At 40.6% G+C, this 18575-nt stretch overlaps 3 protein-coding genes across 13 annotated transcripts in view; 1 reads left to right on the forward strand and 2 right to left on the reverse strand.

Moving 5' to 3' along the window:
- Positions 1–147: 147 nt before the first annotated feature.
- Positions 148–1157, forward strand: trappc2l (trafficking protein particle complex subunit 2L). Its single transcript, XM_077593534.1, has 5 exons — positions 148–236; positions 452–624; positions 715–802; positions 881–960; positions 1027–1157. The coding sequence occupies exons 1-5, from the start codon at positions 204–206 to the stop codon at positions 1070–1072; spliced, it is 420 nt and encodes a 139-aa protein (XP_077449660.1). The 5' UTR covers positions 148–203; the 3' UTR covers positions 1073–1157.
- An 88-nt stretch (positions 1158–1245) lies between these two features.
- Positions 1246–5643, reverse strand: pabpn1l (PABPN1 like, cytoplasmic). Of its 2 annotated transcripts, XM_077593523.1 has the most exons (7): positions 5373–5643; positions 3934–4066; positions 3455–3522; positions 2935–3041; positions 2763–2850; positions 1598–1778; positions 1246–1498 (listed from the first exon to the last, which is right to left on the reverse strand). In XM_077593523.1, the coding sequence occupies exons 1-7, from the start codon at positions 5442–5444 to the stop codon at positions 1449–1451; spliced, it is 699 nt and encodes a 232-aa protein (XP_077449649.1). In that variant the 5' UTR covers positions 5445–5643; the 3' UTR covers positions 1246–1448. The 2 variants fall into 2 exon arrangements, with proteins under 2 accessions (XP_077449649.1, XP_077449640.1); XM_077593514.1 differs by having other exon boundaries at positions 1246–1778.
- Positions 5644–8994: 3351 nt separating this feature from the next.
- Positions 8995–18575, reverse strand: part of cbfa2t3 (CBFA2/RUNX1 partner transcriptional co-repressor 3) — a 98955-nt gene continuing 89374 nt past the window's right edge. For 8 of the 10 annotated variants that reach the window (XM_077626403.1, XM_077626394.1, XM_077626380.1 and 5 more), the window contains 6 exons: positions 18229–18314; positions 16764–17043; positions 15861–15929; positions 14277–14330; positions 12945–13135; positions 8995–11782 (listed from right to left, as the gene is read on the reverse strand). In XM_077626403.1, the coding sequence (XP_077482529.1) occupies positions 11405–11782; positions 12945–13135; positions 14277–14330; positions 15861–15929; positions 16764–17043; positions 18229–18314 (1058 nt within the window). In that variant the 3' untranslated portion in view covers positions 8995–11404. The remainder of the gene's footprint in view (positions 11783–12944; positions 13136–14276; positions 14331–15860; positions 15930–16763; positions 17044–18228; positions 18315–18575) is intronic. The other 2 variants (XM_077626342.1, XM_077626353.1) reach the window with 2 other exon arrangements.

The following is an 18575-nucleotide window of genomic DNA, read 5'->3' on the forward strand; positions in this document are numbered from 1 at the left end:
AATAGAACTTGTTCTTAAACAAAATGCTCAATTTGACGTATTGTTTTTTTGCACACGATTAAGTTATTTTTTCACACGGGTATGATTAAGGCAGTATTTAAAAAAAATCAAAAATCTAGTTTTATATATGGGATATTTATACTCGCTTTTTCTACAGTAATTGAACGTCTCATGGTCACGTGCATTATTCCGCAAGAACTGAAATGGCGGTGTGCATAGCTGTCATAGCAAAAGAGGTAATTTCGTATTTTCTGATTCGACTTTTTCCTTCTAGTATGATTATTTTACATGATCCGGTAAATCAAATTTATTGGCTATCGGAAAATCTAGCTGGTTAACATTCCATGTGGTGGTTTAAGGAAGCAATTAGCCGCGTTTCAATTGCAACTGTCAAAATACACTGACTTTCTTGCAATATTTTTGTTTGGCGTTTTCTTGTGTGTTTGCCCAGAATTACCCGCTGTACATCCGCAGTATTCCCACTCAAAATGAACTAAAATTTCACTATACCGTGCACACGTCTTTGGATGTGGTGGAGGAGAAGATTTCTGCTGTGGGGAAGTCATTGGGGGACCAGAGGGAGCTCTACCTTGGTCTTCTCTATCCCACTGAGGACTACAAAGTGTATCCCCCCTGCTTATGAATCAAATGCATTTTAATTCCAAAACACAATCACTGACAACTCTTCAAAAGGACCCTTGACTAATTCACTAGATATGGATATGTCACAAACTCAAAGGTTAAACTTGTCATTGTAGTCGACTCATCTAACACATCATTGCGAGACAACGAAATAAGAAGTGTAAGTATGGCCGTAAGAGTTAAATCAGTGCATGTACTCTCCATTGTTGGTTACTTTTAAACCGAACATTTTCAACAGATGTTCAGAAAACTGCACAACGCATTCACTGATGTAATGTGTAACCCATTCCACACCCCAGGACAACCCATCAAGTCAAAGTGAGTTCATGTTTGTGGCTTTGTGTAATTAAAAAAAAAATCTAATTATTTTTTCCCCTCTTTCAGGGCATTTGATGAAATTGTTTCTGGCATGATGACTCAAAGTGCTTAATGTCCATCACAGCCTTCCGTTTACATTGCCCTGCTTCATACTGTATTTGTTTAAATGTGTGTGTAAATAAATGTTGCTTCAAGTATATGTATATGGATCCTTTTAGTACAAAGGAAGCATCCGATCATTTGATTTGTCCACACAAAGCAAAGGATGTCTACTATGACACGGGGGAGCTGAAACAATTACACTTTAATTAGTATGTAGAAATGGTAGGACACAGCTGGATGAATATGGGATGACACCCCATCGTGTGTTTACACAACAGGCTTAAAACGATCTTAAAGGCTAGTGCAGACAAGCCAATGATCCCAATAGCACAAGTTAAAATCTGTCCATACACCCACTTTGTACACAGGCAGCAGGGAAGGGCTCATTAGCGCTGCTGAGGATAATGCTGTCCGCTTGCCCCGGCTCCCATTTCCTCTGAAGGTGGGGTGATAAGAAGAAGACAAGGGTAGCGTTTGGATGTCTGTTCATGATAATCCAGGTGGCCCCACTGTCGCTTTCCCACCGGGGGCCCACCATAGTAAGGGTGCGGATTCTGGTGTTGCGGTCTTGGCGACTGGTAGCGAAACCTGCCACGTGAGCCGTGCTGACCCCTGGAAGGTGGGAAACCTCGCCCTCTGCCTCTCGAGTGTCCACCGCGATGGCCTCCCCTGTCAGTGGTGCTGATGCCTGGCATGTTGGTCCTTTTGGGCATCACCTGGAATTAGACACCAACTGTCTTTTCTTTGAATTTTTAAGACAAAAATCCACCATTGCTGGTCCTTGGATGTTACACAGTTGGAATACAGGAAATTGTGTCATTCATTCTAAGCCAAATGGAAGATGCTGTTAGAGCAATAAGTCTAAAGTATTTTTAAATGTTGTGGACCAAAATTTCCTCTTGTCATTAAAAAAAACAACCCTCAAATCTTAACTGTATTCAAGAGAAATAGATTGAGATGCACTTATGTTCCTTCAATATATCACACACACTGCACCGTCCGTTTTGTTCAGATTCAGGGGCTATACGTATATCGTCACCATCTCAAACTAATTGTCGGAGTCATTTTTTCCCCCGATTACTATCAAAATTGCTAATAGACGTAAAGGAAAAAAAATAGATCTTTCAATTGGATCACTATCAGTCGTTGACGTTGTGTCAGGGTCATTCAATAATTACAGTCGAAGGTGTGCGTACTTTGAAAATATTATGGCTGGCTTAATTTCAAAACAACTTCAAAAATCTTGGCATATCATAAATGTCAGATGCAGTACATATCCTGCATATTTAACAATATAATATTTTATCTAAAAGTCCAGCTGGAATTATAGCCACGTTAACATAGTTATTTAGACACCGAGACTTGTGATATCTATGTGCATGACTCTCATTGGTTGGGGATTACGCCAGAAAGTGCTCACGTAGGTTCCATTTCCGAAAGCATCACTATTTCAGTACAATTACAGAAACTGTCTGTCAAAAGATTGGCACTGCATTTGTTGTCTTTACATATTCATAGAGGAAAAACATCACCAAGTGTCATGTTTCCTAAAAAGCGCACAAGAATTTTTCCAAATTGTAGCGCTAACTTTGTCTCACAAGTGTTGCTATAGATTAAATCAAATAAGAGTACTGCACTGCTACAATTGTGTGATGGACGAAATGTGTTCTCTTTTTAGGAGTGGTGAAACTCATTCTCACCTTGAGAACTCTTCCTCTGAACAAAGACTCATGCAGGGCAATGGCACTTTGCACCGAATTCCGATCAGAGAACTCAATATAGGCAAAGCTGGAAAATTTCAGATTAATAGTAAATAATCAGGATCTTTTTCTACAGACGGGTTCCAAAACATAACGTCCCTATTAAACCGACCCTTTCGGGTGACCGGAGAACTTATCGCAGAGGATGGTGACACGGTTGACAGGACCGCAGGCATTAAAATGGATCTCCAACTCATCAGCAGTAGCTCCGTAGTCCACCTGGGAATTAAACCAGAAGGTGTCCAGTTTAAAAAAAACAAATAAATACATTAAAAAAAACCTCTGAAATCCTGCCAGGGAGATATACATTGGATATTTTAACGATAAGAATGCTCCTCATACAGGAATAGTACGAAAAGCTGCTCATGCAGTATCAATGGTATTGCACAGCAACAATAAAAAAAAACATTGATAAAGCGGGAAAGATCATTTGATTGAAAAAAGCGTGGGAAACAAAGAAAACTATTTGCAAAACCGTAGATACTGCAAGTAGTATTATACATGGGATTTATTGGTAGGCTATTTATTCAATAACAAAAAGGGAACCATTTCTTTGACTTAGCTTGGCATCTTGAACCAGGACTTTTCAGATATCCCTATTCAATGACTTAAGGCATAACAGAACATCTTACATTTCCTACGTAGATGGACCTGTTGTCTGCATCTAGCCGCTCCTCAGAAGACATGTTGTAATATGGGCCTGTGGCAAAACAAATGTAGTTGACAAATGAAAAGGGTGAAGGTCTGATCAAATAATCAAATGATAGTGTCACGGACCCTCCCTCCCAAAAATGTGGGTCTATATCTCTTTCATAGTCAAGGGAAGATTGTCAGGTGGTGCAGTGAGGTGGTGGAAGAAGAGAAGATATACTTTTTTAATGGATGTAGAAAGTAAAAAGAATCAGCAGGGCATCAACCAATAAAAAAGCCTTCCTCTCAGCCTGATGGTGCAATAAGGCACATTAGGTGTCCCTGGTGTTAGCTACGTGGTAACAATGTTAGCTCACCTGGATATATACACCAGTGCCATACACCCGGCTGAAATACAGTTTCTAACTTGCTGTATTCTGAATTTACCACTGTCAGATATCAAACCACAGGGTCCTCTCACCAAGCCGAGGGTTGTTCAGCAGCTGCATCTCATCGTCACACCGATCAGGTTCTTCTACTCCCTCCTCCTTTATTCTTTCGGTCTCTTCTTCCATCTCCAGTTCCTGAACTCGAGCCTTAATGGCTGCCAGCTCCTGTCATTTGCAAACATGTACTTAAAATTACAGGAGCACTTTACATACCCGTCAACCTCTGCCGATAACTGCCCTTATAAATGATTATGATTCCCCTTACAAACCCCCCAAAAACCTTACAAACACCATACGACTTGTACGGTGTTTGTAAGGTTTTTTGGGGGTTTGTAAAGGGAATCATAATCATTTATAAGGGCAGTTATCGGCAGAGGTTGACAGGTATGACTTTACAATGCAAAGTTAATGACATGAACCCACAGTGCATAAACATCCCGGATGAAAACATCCGAATTTAAAAAAAAAGGCAGTGGCTCTTTAGCCGGTAACCGGTCAAATAGTCCGAGGGGCTATTTAGCCGGTAACCGGTCAAATAGCCTATATGGCCCCATATGGCTATTTAGCCGGTAAGAATTGTGTGTGGGGTAAATAGTAAGAAACTACGGCTACGGAGCCACTGCCTAAATAATAGTCATTAAATCCCTATTCACTTAATGTTAAAATCTATCAATTGGCAATAACATATCACATTTCAATAAGACTGGTTGAAGGGTTTAGAAAATCCCCTATTCACTCAATGTTAAATAATAGGTTACCGGCTAAATAGCCCCTGGGACTATTTGACTGGTTACCGGCTAAGAAGCCACTGGCAAAAAAAAGTGTGACATCTTGATGTGGGATCCCTGTAGTGCCTGAGAAAGTATACTTTAAATTAATAGCTCACTGTTTTTTATGCAAATAAGGACATTAATGTGAAAATCAGGTGGTTAATGTTACGATCAGGATTCTTTTTCTGCCCATAGTCATAATTATTGGAGTAAAATCCTAAAAATGGAGGTGGAGTTGAGGTCTTCTACTCAGTGCCATGAGCCTTTTGTGGAACAGGCTCTTGTATAGATGTCATTTGGTAAAACTGCACAACCTTAAGATGGTTATTCGTCTAAACACAGTAAAGTATTCATCAAAAAAAAAATCGGTATCGTTAAATGCTGAAAACATATCCGGTTCTGATCCCCGGCCCATTGAATAAATAGAACACTATCCAATTGCTACGAGACAAACGATCGTCTTCAAATCTTACGCGGGCACTCAAACGCACCGCATTAAAATGCCAAATAATAATAATAATAATAAATAACGCCAATTCAAATGCAACTAATCCGTTGGAACTACGTCGTAATACCAGTAAGATGATAGACAACGTGTACGTTCGTGTGTGCGCAATTTTTGCCGGTGTTGCTAACAGCCGTCCATCCGCCGGCAACCGGACCGGCGTGCTTTTGCCACGCCGAAAAGAAGGCACACTCACCGGGTCCTCGGCAAGATGCTCCCCGATGGACTGTCCATGCAGATAGGCGTATTCTAGATGATTGTCCGCCATGCTTACTGCTTAAACATGGCATCTGCTCTTAGCTTGATGTGAGGGGAGCCTGCTAGCACGCGACACGTAAAATATGTCAACCCGGAAGTAGACGGGCAGTGGGCGTCGGCGCGAGGGCGCGCGTGACGTCCGTCAACTCACTTTAGCTAAACGAGCGTCACCTGTGCCGTGCGTGTGCACGTCACGTGTTGAATGCGTATTGACAAGCGTCGTCGCCCTGTCAGTCAACTATACTAACTATACGAACTCACTTTTCCAATTGATGCTCCGCCTACCTCCGCAGGAAGGCCCGCCCCGTAGTTGACCCCGCTAAAATGGCTTCATGCCATGAATATGTATACATACTAAATATAGACTGAATTTGAGTGGACAGCTATTCAAAACTTGACACTTCAGACCTTTATGTTGTTGACTACTTATTATGTTGACTACTCATTTATTTACTATTTATTACTGATTTATTGAATAGTAATGTATTATTTATTTGTCAGTTTGTTTGTTGTTGTTATTTGTGCCCTTTGTGATGGCGCTTTAAATCTCATTATACATGTATAATGACAATAACAGCATTGAATTCAATTCAAATGCAGGGATGTTCAAACCACCGCCAACTGCGTCCCATTGCCCATTTTATTGGCCCGCAGGAAATTGTGAAAATATCATTGAATATGGCCCACACGAGAAGCTTGAGTTCAGGTGTTGTACTTCTCACCTTGAACGCTAGATGGAACAAGTCAATGAATCAGTACATTTCCTGTAATTCAAAGGTATGAAATCAATGCAGAAAACTCCTTTAAAATTAGTAAGTTTTTTAATTTCTGATTGAAATGCAACAATGGTACTATAACTATTTGTGATACAGAACACAGACCAGGTGCAATTCCACCCAAAAGTAGATTGTGATGCCCTTCTTTGGCTCTTCAATTGTTTTGATCAGTTACAGTACCAGTTTTGGCCACCGATCTTGTGTAGTAAGTCCTTTTAAACATTAGTATAATTATTATCATTTTAAAATGAATGAGTGCATATTTATTAACATGAGTAATCCTATTTTTTAATATTATTGGAATAATTATTGTGGCAGGACGGTTACCGAGTGGTTTAGTGTGTCGGCCTCACAGTTCTGGGGTCGAGGGTCCGATCCCAGGTCGTTTCTCACTGTGAGGAGCTTGCACGTTCTCTCCAGGCTTGTTTGGTTTTTGTCTGGGTATTCCAGTAACAGAATGAACGTATGTTGGGCCTTACCAGCAAAACTAGATCAGACATTTAGCACTCACTATCAATGGCAGCAAATGTGTTAAATAAGTGGCCTGGAATGGTAAAAAAGTAATAAACAAGTCAATTTGTGTACAAAATATTGATATCCATGTTCTGGTCAGTAATGCATATTGTTCATTTTGAAAAAGATGCCTATTTAACTTTGATGAATGAGCTAGTATTGTACTTTGCCAGTGATTTTGTATTATATATGCTGAATATATTAAAAGTGTAAAAAGACTGAACGTGAGTTTTCATTTCATCTTTTAATTACACAGTTACATTGTTCAACACAGACAATAACCTGAATTAGAATGTTTTACAGCGTCACACATCCAACAGAGCGAACAGTTAAAGAGCGGTTTTAGCAACAGGGAGGAAAGCATGCAAGAAAAAAAAGTTAGAATTTAATTCCTCTGGCACAGTTTACTTCATCTAAAAACGGCAACAGGAACTTGGAAAAAGAATTTTTTAAAAATCAGAAAGATTTTCCATCGGCCTTCCTACAGAATTTTTTTCTTTAATGTCATAGTGTATTGCACAATACAGTATAGAATGCTTTCAAACACCCTCTTTTTCAGTTTATGTAAAGGTAAAAACGGGACCATTCTGAGCCATTACGTTTTGGGGGAGTACACAAGTGCTGTATCAGACTTTACCATATTAGCCTTCAAGATGTGTGCGTCTTCACTTCAAATGAGCCTTGAGTTATGGTTTCTGATTTAGAATGACAACCTGCTTTTTTTGTTTTTTGTTTTGTTTTCTTAAACATGCTCTTTTCCCATATGCAGTCAACAGATCAAAAATGACTGGTGTTAAATGGAGAGCCTTGAAAGGTATTCACAAGAGCACAGCCTATTAAATGTCACAGTCTGCAGAGAAAATAGATGACAAATCTTATTTGTTTGATGTCACAATGTATCAGACAATTACATGAACATATTGTCACGACAACAATACAGTTCCTCTTCAGGTCTGCTTGCTTTATGTGAATCTAGATTTAAACATTACATCCACCTTCTAAACTCTCAGTTAATGTTTGGAAAAAAAATACCTCAAGTACAATGGAAGCAAATAGCTTTTGGTTTTATTTTGGTCATTTATAAGTGGTCTGTTCGGTTTGGTTTTTTTTGAGAGCTTCTATGCAGACACCGGTGCACAAGCAACAATGTTTGAAAGGAGTTGCCACCATAATATTGTTTTAATGCTGATATTGTATACAAACAGTGAGCTAAGATAGAAACTGCCACTACATACTGTAAATTGTATGTAAATTGTCTGCCTGGGATGTTTTATTAAAGCTTCGAGGGTTTCAAGTACAGAGATGTTGGTAACATGTTTTTTTTAAATATACGTAATCTATTAAAAAAAGAAAAAAAACTCTAATCACAGTGGAACACATGCTCAGCATTCAGGAATTTAATTTCTGCTTTGCAACTGTTGGAATATATACAAACAGCTGTCTTTCCAAAGGAGATGCTTTAATCATTGTCACGAAAACACAATTTCAAATGGCCTCTGAACATTTAAAACCCACCTGGTTCACCCTTGGTTCCTGTTCTCTAACTGTTTGCATCTCAGACACTTTGGTTAACTGTAATGAAGAACAAGCCTTTTCCTATCTAGTTTGTCATCACAACAAAAGGTCAAAGCTAGTTATGGCAATGCAGGAGTACTTTGGTCTGCGCTTTTATTGGTTTTGGATGACAAATGACTTGTCATGATCAATGCTGTGTTCAGTGATATGTTTGGTTGTCTTTTTTTTCATTGACAGGTCATAAAATGAGACGTCTGATAGAAACAATTACAGTGGCAAGGCCTTTCAATACCCAAAGAGCTGACCAATGGACCGGTGTGCATCTATGTCTGCACTCAGCCATCTTTTCAAAGTCCACGTGAAGCTCTCCCGTGCTTAGCTGTATGGTCTCAGGAGGTAGCAAGTGAAAAGAGTGCCCTAGTGTTGAAAAAGTCAACACCACATCAAGGAGGCCATTCTGTCGCGAATACAAAAAAAATGCTACACGTAGATGCAGGAGAAGCTTGCAGCTTATTTGCACCGTAAGCACCAGATCATCTTTAAATAATGTGCTCATTTAATATAGCCATATGTTGGGAGTTTTAAAGTGTTTATGGGACCAAATTTGCTCGAATGTCACCATGTGGCCCTTTTCCACTAAGAAAAACCCCAGGGCATTCAATCAACCGAGGGGAAGCTCAAAAGCTGTGTGACAAAAGACAACAGAAAAAAAAAATACCAAAACAAAAAACAAAAAAAGATCCTGACAAGTGACAACCAATTACCAAAAACAGGAGTAGAATTACCTTCTGTTGTTGGCTTTACTTTATCTGAATACTGTCTAATTGTTCAGTTCTAATCTGAAACTTTACTGCAGATGGGAATAACAAACATATTTTAACAGGTAAAGAGAAATGGTAACAGAGGAACTATTCTAAATGAGCGGTAACATTCCACAGGACTCAAATGAAACAAGAAATGGACCATATGATTTGCGTCGCCTCCTGCGGGACAGAACAAAATCTGGTGCGGAAGGAAATGAACGACACTGAAGATATTTGCCCATCATTCATAAGAGTAAAGAATCATACTCATCTGTCGACAATGTGATAGACATATCTTCAGTATCCTAGTTTGCTAAAGCCTAATTTATGTAATCCTGGAAGTCATGCACTTCATGCACAATTGAACTGTCAGAATCTATTTCCTTACACATATTCCACCGAAGAAAAGCATTTGAGTCATTGTATCTAAAAAAGAAAAAAAAGAAAAGAAAAAATAACAACTGATACATTGGAGAAACAAACATACTGTGAGAAAATCATTTTCTGAACATTAAACTTTAAAGGTTTCTGTTATTTGGCAAACACATTTTTGGACCTCTTTAAATTACTATGTACATTCACATTAAGTTACTGATGTTACTTTAAATATATTTATATGTATCTATATTATATGACACCCTATGGGCAGTTGCTGAGGTTCCATTCAGTAGCTGAATTATCTTCATATTGCACCTCTGTCCTTTCACTGTCTTACAATTCAAAGAATACAAAATATTCTACAAGAGGGGTTTCATCTCATTAATATAGATACAACAAATTTAAAAAAAAAGAACAATGCATGGCTTCCCGTAGTAGACAATCGTCCTTGCTAGATGACCACTACGCATTTCTGTTGACGAGGAAAATGAAAGTTAACAGAATAAACCCAGAACACAGGCAAACAACAACAATTACAAAAAAAAAGTCATTTTCCAGATATACACAAGGGGCATGTGTACATGAGTGACATCAGACTATTGAAAAATGCAAAAAAGGAACAATATCTACAAGCAGGTTTGATCCCTTTCCCGTTTTGTCCTGCTCTGACGTAAAGTCCAAAGCAGGCTGGGTGGGGTCGGCAGACTAGAGTCAAGTAGTCAGGCCGGGGCGTGTCGGAGACGTGGGATGAAGGGAGGTAGAAAAAGAGGAGAGTCTGCACTGCCCTTCTCTGAGCTCTGTTCATCGTGCTTTGGAAAAGATGTGTTTGTAAAGGTAAATATCAGCGCACTGTTGGAGATAAGATACAATTGTTGCATCTGTATCCACGGTATGCAATTGCCCTTACAAGCGTTGAGGTTTTTGGTAGCTACATTGACGTGTTTGTCACGATATCGTCATTGAATCCATGTAGCTTTTCCATTCCTCCTTTTGTTGACCACTCTTGAACAAATTTCACTGGGGTGAAGCCTGGGTGCGTTTGGCCAAGTCGTTCACAGCATTATCCATATATTCACTAGTCTGGGCCATCAATGAAGGATTGCAGAATTCTGTCCACAGTGCAGAAGGCAGCGACATGGCAGCCTGGCTCTCACTCTCTTCCTCTCATGGGGCGCCTTATCTGCCGAGGAGGTGATGTTGCTTTGCGTTTGGTTACGAGTGCTTCTCCTTATCTTCTACTCACTTTGGCAGTGTAATACAAAGGTTTGGATCATGTTGTTTTTCATCTTTGAATTCATTTGGGTTCACAATGGTTTCGAGAGGTGAGTCCGGCGTAGATTTTTCTTGGCTCGCTAGCAAGGTAGTTAGCAGTTAAAACTCATTATCATGGAAATCCACGTCAACATCATATTTTTTTTCTATTATTTAGAATATTTGGACTGTTCTTGGTTTCCTCTTAAAGCCAGAAAGAAATGTGTTATAAATACTACTAAGTTGTTTTTCTGAGGAATGGCATCATTGGTTTTCTTTCCCCTTAGCTCATCCTGTTCAAGGGGGAAATTAAAAACGTCATTTTCCTTAGCCTCTTAGCATTTGGACTCTGTAAAAGAACAGGACTGTTAGTGCACATAACAGGTCTGGGTGCTCTCATTGGGGCTATATCATTGGGAAACTGAAGTGTTCAATGGGCTCGTCATCCCTACAGCTTTTAAGCGCATATGTTAGTCAACTCTCCAGGCTGTCAGCAAACATTATATGTTACTGTCACCCACAATTGTGCTTTTGAACAGAACAAACAGCACTGCAATGATTCCCAAAGCCAGAATATATGTTTTCAGGGCTTCCGTGATCAGAACTAAAGAAGGAATAAGAGCTAAACCGTGCGGAAAGAAAAGGGGTCAATGTGAGATGAAGATTCCTCAGTTTGGTTTTGTGTGGAGAGTGCCACTGTCAAAACAGGACAGTTAAATGTCAAGGAACAGACGTCAGCGAGATGTGGCATCAAGTAGAGCGGGTGTGGCTGGAGTGGTAGAGCGAGAGGCACTACTCGAACTGCTCTCTTTGGGGCTGGCCGACATACTTCCGCTGCCACTACCCGCCCCGGATACGATGCTGCCCTGGCCCGCGAGCGACAGCGGGCCCGGAGGGGTGCTTTGCGAATGGGACGGAGGTGCGTTGGATGCCGAGGAGGAGGAAGGGGTACCAAGAGGTACACCGCTGCCCCCTGGAAGGCCCTGCGGGCCTTGACCACAGACATGGTGGTGCCTTTCCCAGTCTTTGTGTTGGCAGAATGAGCCGCAATAGCGAGCAGTGTTGCAGCCGCTGCACGTTTCGCTGGCTTTCCTCCCGCAGTTCCAGCAACTCTGGCGAGACAGTGGGAAGACAGACGGTTGATAAAAATAAGTCTCTTTTTGTCTCCAAGACGTGACACTGTTAAATGTGTGTTTCTAACATGATTCATGGCATTCCTGCTAAATCTATTGGATCCATGACTCCGCTCTGGTTTGAGTCACCAGCAGGTGGTGGTCATCTGCTCTGGAATGGCCTCAGTCTGGCACTCTGCTCTGACCATCTGGGTCTGTCTGCCATTATTAAACAAACAACTGGACTGCTTCTGTTGCCATGATGGAACCACAGTGGGGTCCAGCCAAGAGCTGTTAGACGAACATGGCCGTGAAACCGCGGTCGCCAGGTAATAAAATGGCATGTGAGCTCTTGGTGGGAATAATGCTGTTGAGGAAACTCGGGACTATAACCTCCAAAGCCATTTTGAACAAATAAAGTTGGATCTAAAAAGCTAAAAACAATACTTTATCATGAGCTCACTCACCAGTGGAGAAAATCGTGTGCAATCAGTTTTTCTCGGAAATGACAAGCCTTAGTGGGGGCAGACATTTGATCAAGGTACTATTTTACCCAAACGAATGCAATCGTGACCGGGCGTTTGGTCGTTTTTGTCTTTAAACACACATTTTGTGTTTAAACATGATTTTCTCCACCTGAGAGAGAGATCGAAGAAATTTGCCAATTGACTCTCATTCACTCATCATCCATACTGCTCAACCTCGCAAGGTTGTGGGGTTGCTGGAGCCTATCCCAGCTGACTTTGGCCAAAAGCCAGACTACACTCTAGACTGGTCGCTCCAGTCAGCCTCAGGGCACACAGAAGGACAGACGATCATTGTCATTCAGAATCATACCGTAGCCGAGTGGCACCATCAGGTGGCCCAATCGTCAATTGCCTACTTAAAATACTTTGAGCAAATCTGAAAGTCATGTCTACTACTCGACTCTATGTTGAGTCTGTCCCTTGAACCCACAGAAGCTGCTTGGAAGTGCTTTCATTTTATATTCATGCCTTTGACTGATTTTACCATTCAATTAAGAGCTGAAAGTACACTTTCTACTCTGTTTGTGACTTTACCACATCGGCCAACCAGAAGCTCATAAGGGAAAAATACCACTAGCTAATTAAAAAATGTAAATTGAGGCAAAGTGGAAGGTAGTGTTGTCTGTGATACTCACTTCACTGGAATCTTCCTGCTGGTTGATGACTGTTAGAGCGTCTTCGGAGGCTTGTCTCTTGGCCTCAGCCAGGGCCCTCTCCATTTTAGAGCGTTCCGCTGAAATCATCTCATGGGCTTTCCTCTCAGCATCTGAAACAGCCTTTTGCAGCTCTGACATTGCCTGTCGCTTCACTTCATTCACGGCTTCCTCTAAGAACAGGAAATGGAGAGAAGAAAGGACAGGCCATAATTTATTGAAGCTCTTTAAGCTGCTTTTTTGTCGTCGCTTGGCTAACAGATGCACGCCATCCAAGATTTGAACATTTATGCCAGATATAGTAAACACCCCGACAGTCAGTGATGAAATCCGACACAATCTGGACTCATAGCAGAGGACAGCAGATGCCTCCGAAGTTTTGTCACCAGCTTGGCTGTTCTGTCGCCATCATGGGATTCCCTATTTGCCTCATTGTCCTTCTGTTATCTGGATGGAGTAACAAATCCTCAGGCACTAAGCAACCTGAATAAGCTCCAGTGTTTTGGTATTGCTTATTTTTTACTATGATGCTCCTGTAGTATAACGTTTTTGAAGTTGTGCACTTTCATCCATTTTCAACACGTGTATTATTGTCAGGCTTCCAGGATATAATGAAAAACAAGGCCTTTTATTTACACAGTTATAATATCTGGAAAAAAACAAGACTAAATGAATAATTCATTTTGGTGTCAGCATGGAGTGTGTATTGTACCTCTCACTAAAATATATTTTGCATAGTTCTATACTTCTAGGATCAGAGTATTCGAGGTGAGAGAGAGAGAGAGAAACAGATAGATAGATAGGTAGATAGTGCCTTTCAAATTCCCATGCATATAAAATTAGACAAGTCTCCGTTCTATGCCTCTTTGGAACATTACCTTAATCCTCCATTTCATTTCTCCTCCTATTTCCTTACCCTTTCATGTCTCCCCCTCTTTATTCTCTCCCCTCAAGCATTATCTGCATTATCTCAAGCTCAATTATCACCCCTAATGCATGCACCACCAAGATAGGTTTGCAAATTTAATTAATTCTTATCAAGGAGAGTGCATAGCAGATGCTAGGGCAATTAGCACTTAATGAAAAACACACGGGCAGCAATATTAACATTATAATTCCACAGGGCTTTGCCAAGTCTTTTCACAGACCAGATCCTTTTTAGTCCCCAAATCATAGCAGTCTCTCAAACTGAACTCAATCCGAGAAAACAGTCTGTGTCAGCTTTTAATTAAAAGTCTACCTGGTTATACACACTTACACACAAGTACACACTGATGGTAAAATTCTTTGATTGAAGTACTGTATGTTACTCACCCTGCTTGTTTTGGAGGTGCTTTAGTGCTGGGGAAAGCGGGATGCCTGTTGTACCTGTATGAAAAACAACTGCAGTTAAAACAGCTTTTTTTCTGCTTGTGAAAATGCAGTGTAATAATTAGCCAACAGCAGCAGCATATTTGCCCCACCGGAGCTAAGTGTAAAGATTATGAATATAAATAATTTCCCTTTGACAAGACTGAAAATAGGTTGGAACCAGATGATTCCACGAGTGTGCTTTATTGAACATGCAGTACAGGAAACAGAAGTATATCCAATACTTCATCAGTTTGGAATGATAATTGATGGTTATCCACTTCCATATTTGTATTTATTCATTTATTTGATATATTTATTCACATTGCTTTGGGGATCGTGAACAAAGGCAAGACATTTTTTTAATGTTTCAAATGGAGTATCTTGGGAGTTTCTTTAGAATACATGTGTCAAAGTGGCGGCCCGGGGGCCAAATCTGGCCCACGGCATCATTTTGTGTGGCCCGGGAAAGTAAATCATGAGTGGCGACGTTCTGTTTTAGAATCAAATTAAAATGAAGAGTATAGATGTATATTACATTTCCTGATTTTCCTCCTTTTAAATCAATAATTGTAATTTTTTAATCATTTTTTTCTGTGTTTTTAGTTCAAAAATAATTTTGTAATATAAAAAATATAAAATAAACATTGTTTTAGATCTATAAAAAAACTGAATATTTAGGGGTTTTAATCCAGTTCTTTTAATCCATTTATAAAAAAAATCTAAATATTATATCTAAAATGGTCCGGCCCACGTGAAATCAAGTCGACGTTAAAGCGGCCCGCGAACTAACCTGAGTCTGACACCCTTGATTTAGAGGAATTACAAAAAAAAAGAAAGATACGTACTAACTTACATCTCGTTTTTGGCAATCTCGACTGCATTAGTCAAATTTGCCCTACCAATATAATCTAAATATTATATCTAAAATGGTCCAGCCCACGTGAAATCAAGTTGACGTTAAAGTGGCCCGCGAACCAACCCGAGTCTGACACCCCTGCTTTAGAATATAAAACTGTTCTGTGTTGCTGTGGCCTGCCCCCAGGCTTGTCTGCATTTTCACTGAAGCTTAACTGCAGTGGCCTTTCATAGTGGTTACAGATGGAGGGCATTTAGCCAGAATTTTTCAGAGGGCCTTCATTCATCTGGCCTCGTGGACCTGTGACTGTCAGGCCTCTGTCCTTTATGTCTCGAGCCATGTTTCCACCAAGCACTACAGTCAAACCCTTAATCAGTTTTGGTATTTTGCCAGCACCATCAAGTCATTAAGTCAATCCAAAAAATTGAGGGAAGTGACACTGGCCAATCTCACTGGCCTTTGACAATTTACATCCAAAATCGGTAAAGTGCACAGACACGATTTGACACAGTAAAGCTAAATACTGTCCAACTTGGTATAAACGGAACTTTTATGGATAAGGGTGAGATGGTGACATTTTATTGTGAAATGTATGATTGTGTCTGTTTTGAGTGAGTACAAGGGTTTTTTTAAGCGTAATGTCAGTGCAGTTCTACATTATTTAGAAAAGTTGGAAATTTGGTTCTTACCAGCTTTTCTCCAAATTTCTTCTGGCAAGTATCCAGATGGAGGTCTGTGTAGAAAGTCTCTGTGGATCTCTGAAACATACATGTGGGTCTAATAAATTAACTGCCTAAACATTGTGCATAAAGAGGTGCTTCAATTTGTTTAAATATCATAATAAATTGTAGCCATTTTATATATTATGTATTTGACATTCTCAAACCTTTGATGCTTGTATTTCAGATTAAGTTTCTTTTCTCAAGTCTACATTTAACAGAGCCCTCTGCCAGAAAATCTAGAATTATTTCTTTCTCCTCACAAGCTGTATGAAGATAACGATTTTTATTTTCCAGCAGGAGTTGGACCCTGCCTACACTGCCACACAAATCAAAATCTGATTTAATGACCATTGTGTAACTATGAATAATTGGCCAGCAAACTCGCCTGACTTAAACTCCATCGGAATTCTATGGGTGTTAGCCAGGAATATGATGAGACACTGTAGATGACCTGAAGACAAATAACAAAGCAACCTGGCTATATACACGCTTTGCCACAGGTGCATTGCCTCCACAACCACGGCACATTGATCCAAAAACTCACCTAAAAGCAAGCTCGACTAAATATTGTGCAGCAAACTTACTTTTCTGAAAACTTTTCTTTTCCCTCACAAAAGAAATGGAGATCTTCTCAATACTGAAACTTTGGGAGATGCAGCTAAACATATTTAACCCTCATATTTCCATAATGAAAGTGTTTGCGCGTTGCATTATCCTAATATACTACACCAATACAGTCAAGACTACCTCTCAATATGCACTCGGTATCACTTTCTGTACTTAATGTCCCTGGAAAAGATCTTCAAATAGACCCTACCTTGATACTAAGTATTTCTCTTTTCCAAATATCCCCTGTGTGTGTTTGTCTACCTGTCTGTCTGCCTGTCTGCCTTTCGGCAGCGGAAGAAGCTCCTTTGGGCAGTGTCTCACTGCTGCTAGCTGTGTTGGAGGCGGAGTTGTGATGAGGAGTAGGAGGAAGAGGAGGAGGAAGGCAGTGCTGTCCGTTGCTCCCACCTTTTTTCATCTCCTCCACGTCGCTGTAGCGCCGTATCCAATGATTCATCTCCTCCCGATCCGCCTCCTGGCAGCGTCGCAGCACGGTCAGAGAGCGGCGTGTCTTCTCTACCATGTCCATGATACAATTCAGGAGCTGAAGTGAACAAAGGTGGGAAAATATGCATCCACTATCATAATGAATAGCATCTTAAATGAACATCTCAGGTTCGAAACACTATGCATATTCATAAAAATATCTCATTTTCACTGTTGTTTGGAAAATTAGGATGTTTTCTGTCCCAACATGTGATCCGGAACACAAAGGCTGTCAAACGTTGGTGTGAATGGTTGTCCCTCTCTGTATGGGTAACTGACAGGTGAGCTACTCAGCATTAAGTCCAAAATAAGATGGGATAGATTCCAGCACCCCGTGACCCAAAACTCAGATGATCTGTGTTGAAAATGAACGAACCCAGCGTGCCCGGCATGTCAATCACTTGTCGAGCACTCAATACGGGCTTTACAAGAAGTCAAACTTCAAAACTGATATCATTAAGTAGCAGCAATGACAATTTAGAGGATTGAGGAAAGAATATCAGTGAACATCTTAGTAAAAGGTTTAAAAGACAGCAACTAGTAGTCTATTTTCTAGTTCTGGGCAACTAAATGCAAAAGCCTTCAATACCTTGACAAAATAAATGATGGGCTCCAATCCTTACTGTCCACGTGGTAGATAGAAACTGTAAGAGCATTGCAATAATAATGTAACAGCTGGGCTGCAGATGAAAAGGTTGAGCCGATTTCTTCCACCCTTCTGCTCGATTTGCTGCCAACTCACCAGATTTTCTCTTAGTTCTCTTTTTCCTCACATTGCAGTGTTACTTTTATGCACAGTACCAGTTTTGTCATCGCATCTGTTCCAACTAAATGCTCCTAATACGTTCGACCTTCACCATGGCACATTAAGAACGTTGAAATTTCTTGCTCCTTGTTGCCTTGCTGGGTTTTTGCCGCCGTTCGTCACTCTCCGCCCATCCCTCCCCTCTCAGTGCGCTATATTTACTTCAGTCAAGTGTTTCTAATTTGGCAGGGGTCCAGGCCTGGCCGGTTCGCTCCATGACTGCAGCTCTTGTCTCAGCTGCTCGGCCCAGCTGGAGCTACTCTCTGCTAGGTCTCCAGCTCCATCTGGGGCCCTGTTTCTTTGCATGATTGTGTGTGTGTAGCTTTTGCGCGCTGCTCTACGTGTGGAATAATGTGCCTTTCCTGAAAATAAGTGTTGTCAAACTGTGTGCATGTCAATGTTTGTCTACGTTTAGATGGCAAGCATGAGGACACCTACATTATCCAGGTGTTTCCATTCTTCTGCCCACTCTCGATCTGTAAGACGGTGGTCAATCACTTCCTCCTGGCGGGCTCCATGTACTGCTGTGGCAGAAAAACATGAAAATGCTCATTATGTACACTGGGGAATCAAGAAAGGCTATAAAAATCAAAGCTGCCATGTTATTAAAACAAATGCATTGAAGCACCTGCTCATGAACTGGACAAACTTAGTCAAGTAGCTCACTTCTCTAATGTTTCAGTAGTGCGGAACAAACATGCTGGAACACAAAAGTTCCAGGTTGATCGTATTGATCAGGCTGATGGATGAGTGAATAATCACTCAGGAACCAGACCCATCCATGA

Source organism: Stigmatopora argus, chromosome 2 (genome assembly GCF_051989625.1).
Source record: "Stigmatopora argus isolate UIUO_Sarg chromosome 2, RoL_Sarg_1.0, whole genome shotgun sequence".
Classification (NCBI taxonomy): domain Eukaryota; kingdom Metazoa; phylum Chordata; class Actinopteri; order Syngnathiformes; family Syngnathidae; genus Stigmatopora; species Stigmatopora argus.

Bases quoted from the DNA above. Each gene is read 5' to 3' on its own strand.
- trappc2l (XM_077593534.1), top strand. From the start codon at position 204: ATGGCGGTGTGCATAGCTGTCATAGCAAAAGAG. The intron at 237-451 runs GTAATTTCGTAT...GTGTTTGCCCAG, and splicing joins TAGCTGTCATAGCAAAAGAG to AATTACCCGCTGTACATCCG. The intron at 625-714 runs GTATCCCCCCTG...CTAATTCACTAG, and splicing joins CCCACTGAGGACTACAAAGT to ATATGGATATGTCACAAACT.
- pabpn1l (XM_077593514.1), bottom strand. From the start codon at position 5,444: ATGGCGGACAATCATCTAGAATACGCCTATCTGCATGGACAGTCCATC. The intron at 3,523-3,933 runs GTGAGAGGACCC...GTTTTGCCACAG, and splicing joins GCTGAACAACCCTCGGCTTG to GCCCATATTACAACATGTCT. The intron at 2,851-2,934 runs GTCGGTTTAATA...GAAATTTTCCAG, and splicing joins TTCTCCGGTCACCCGAAAGG to CTTTGCCTATATTGAGTTCT.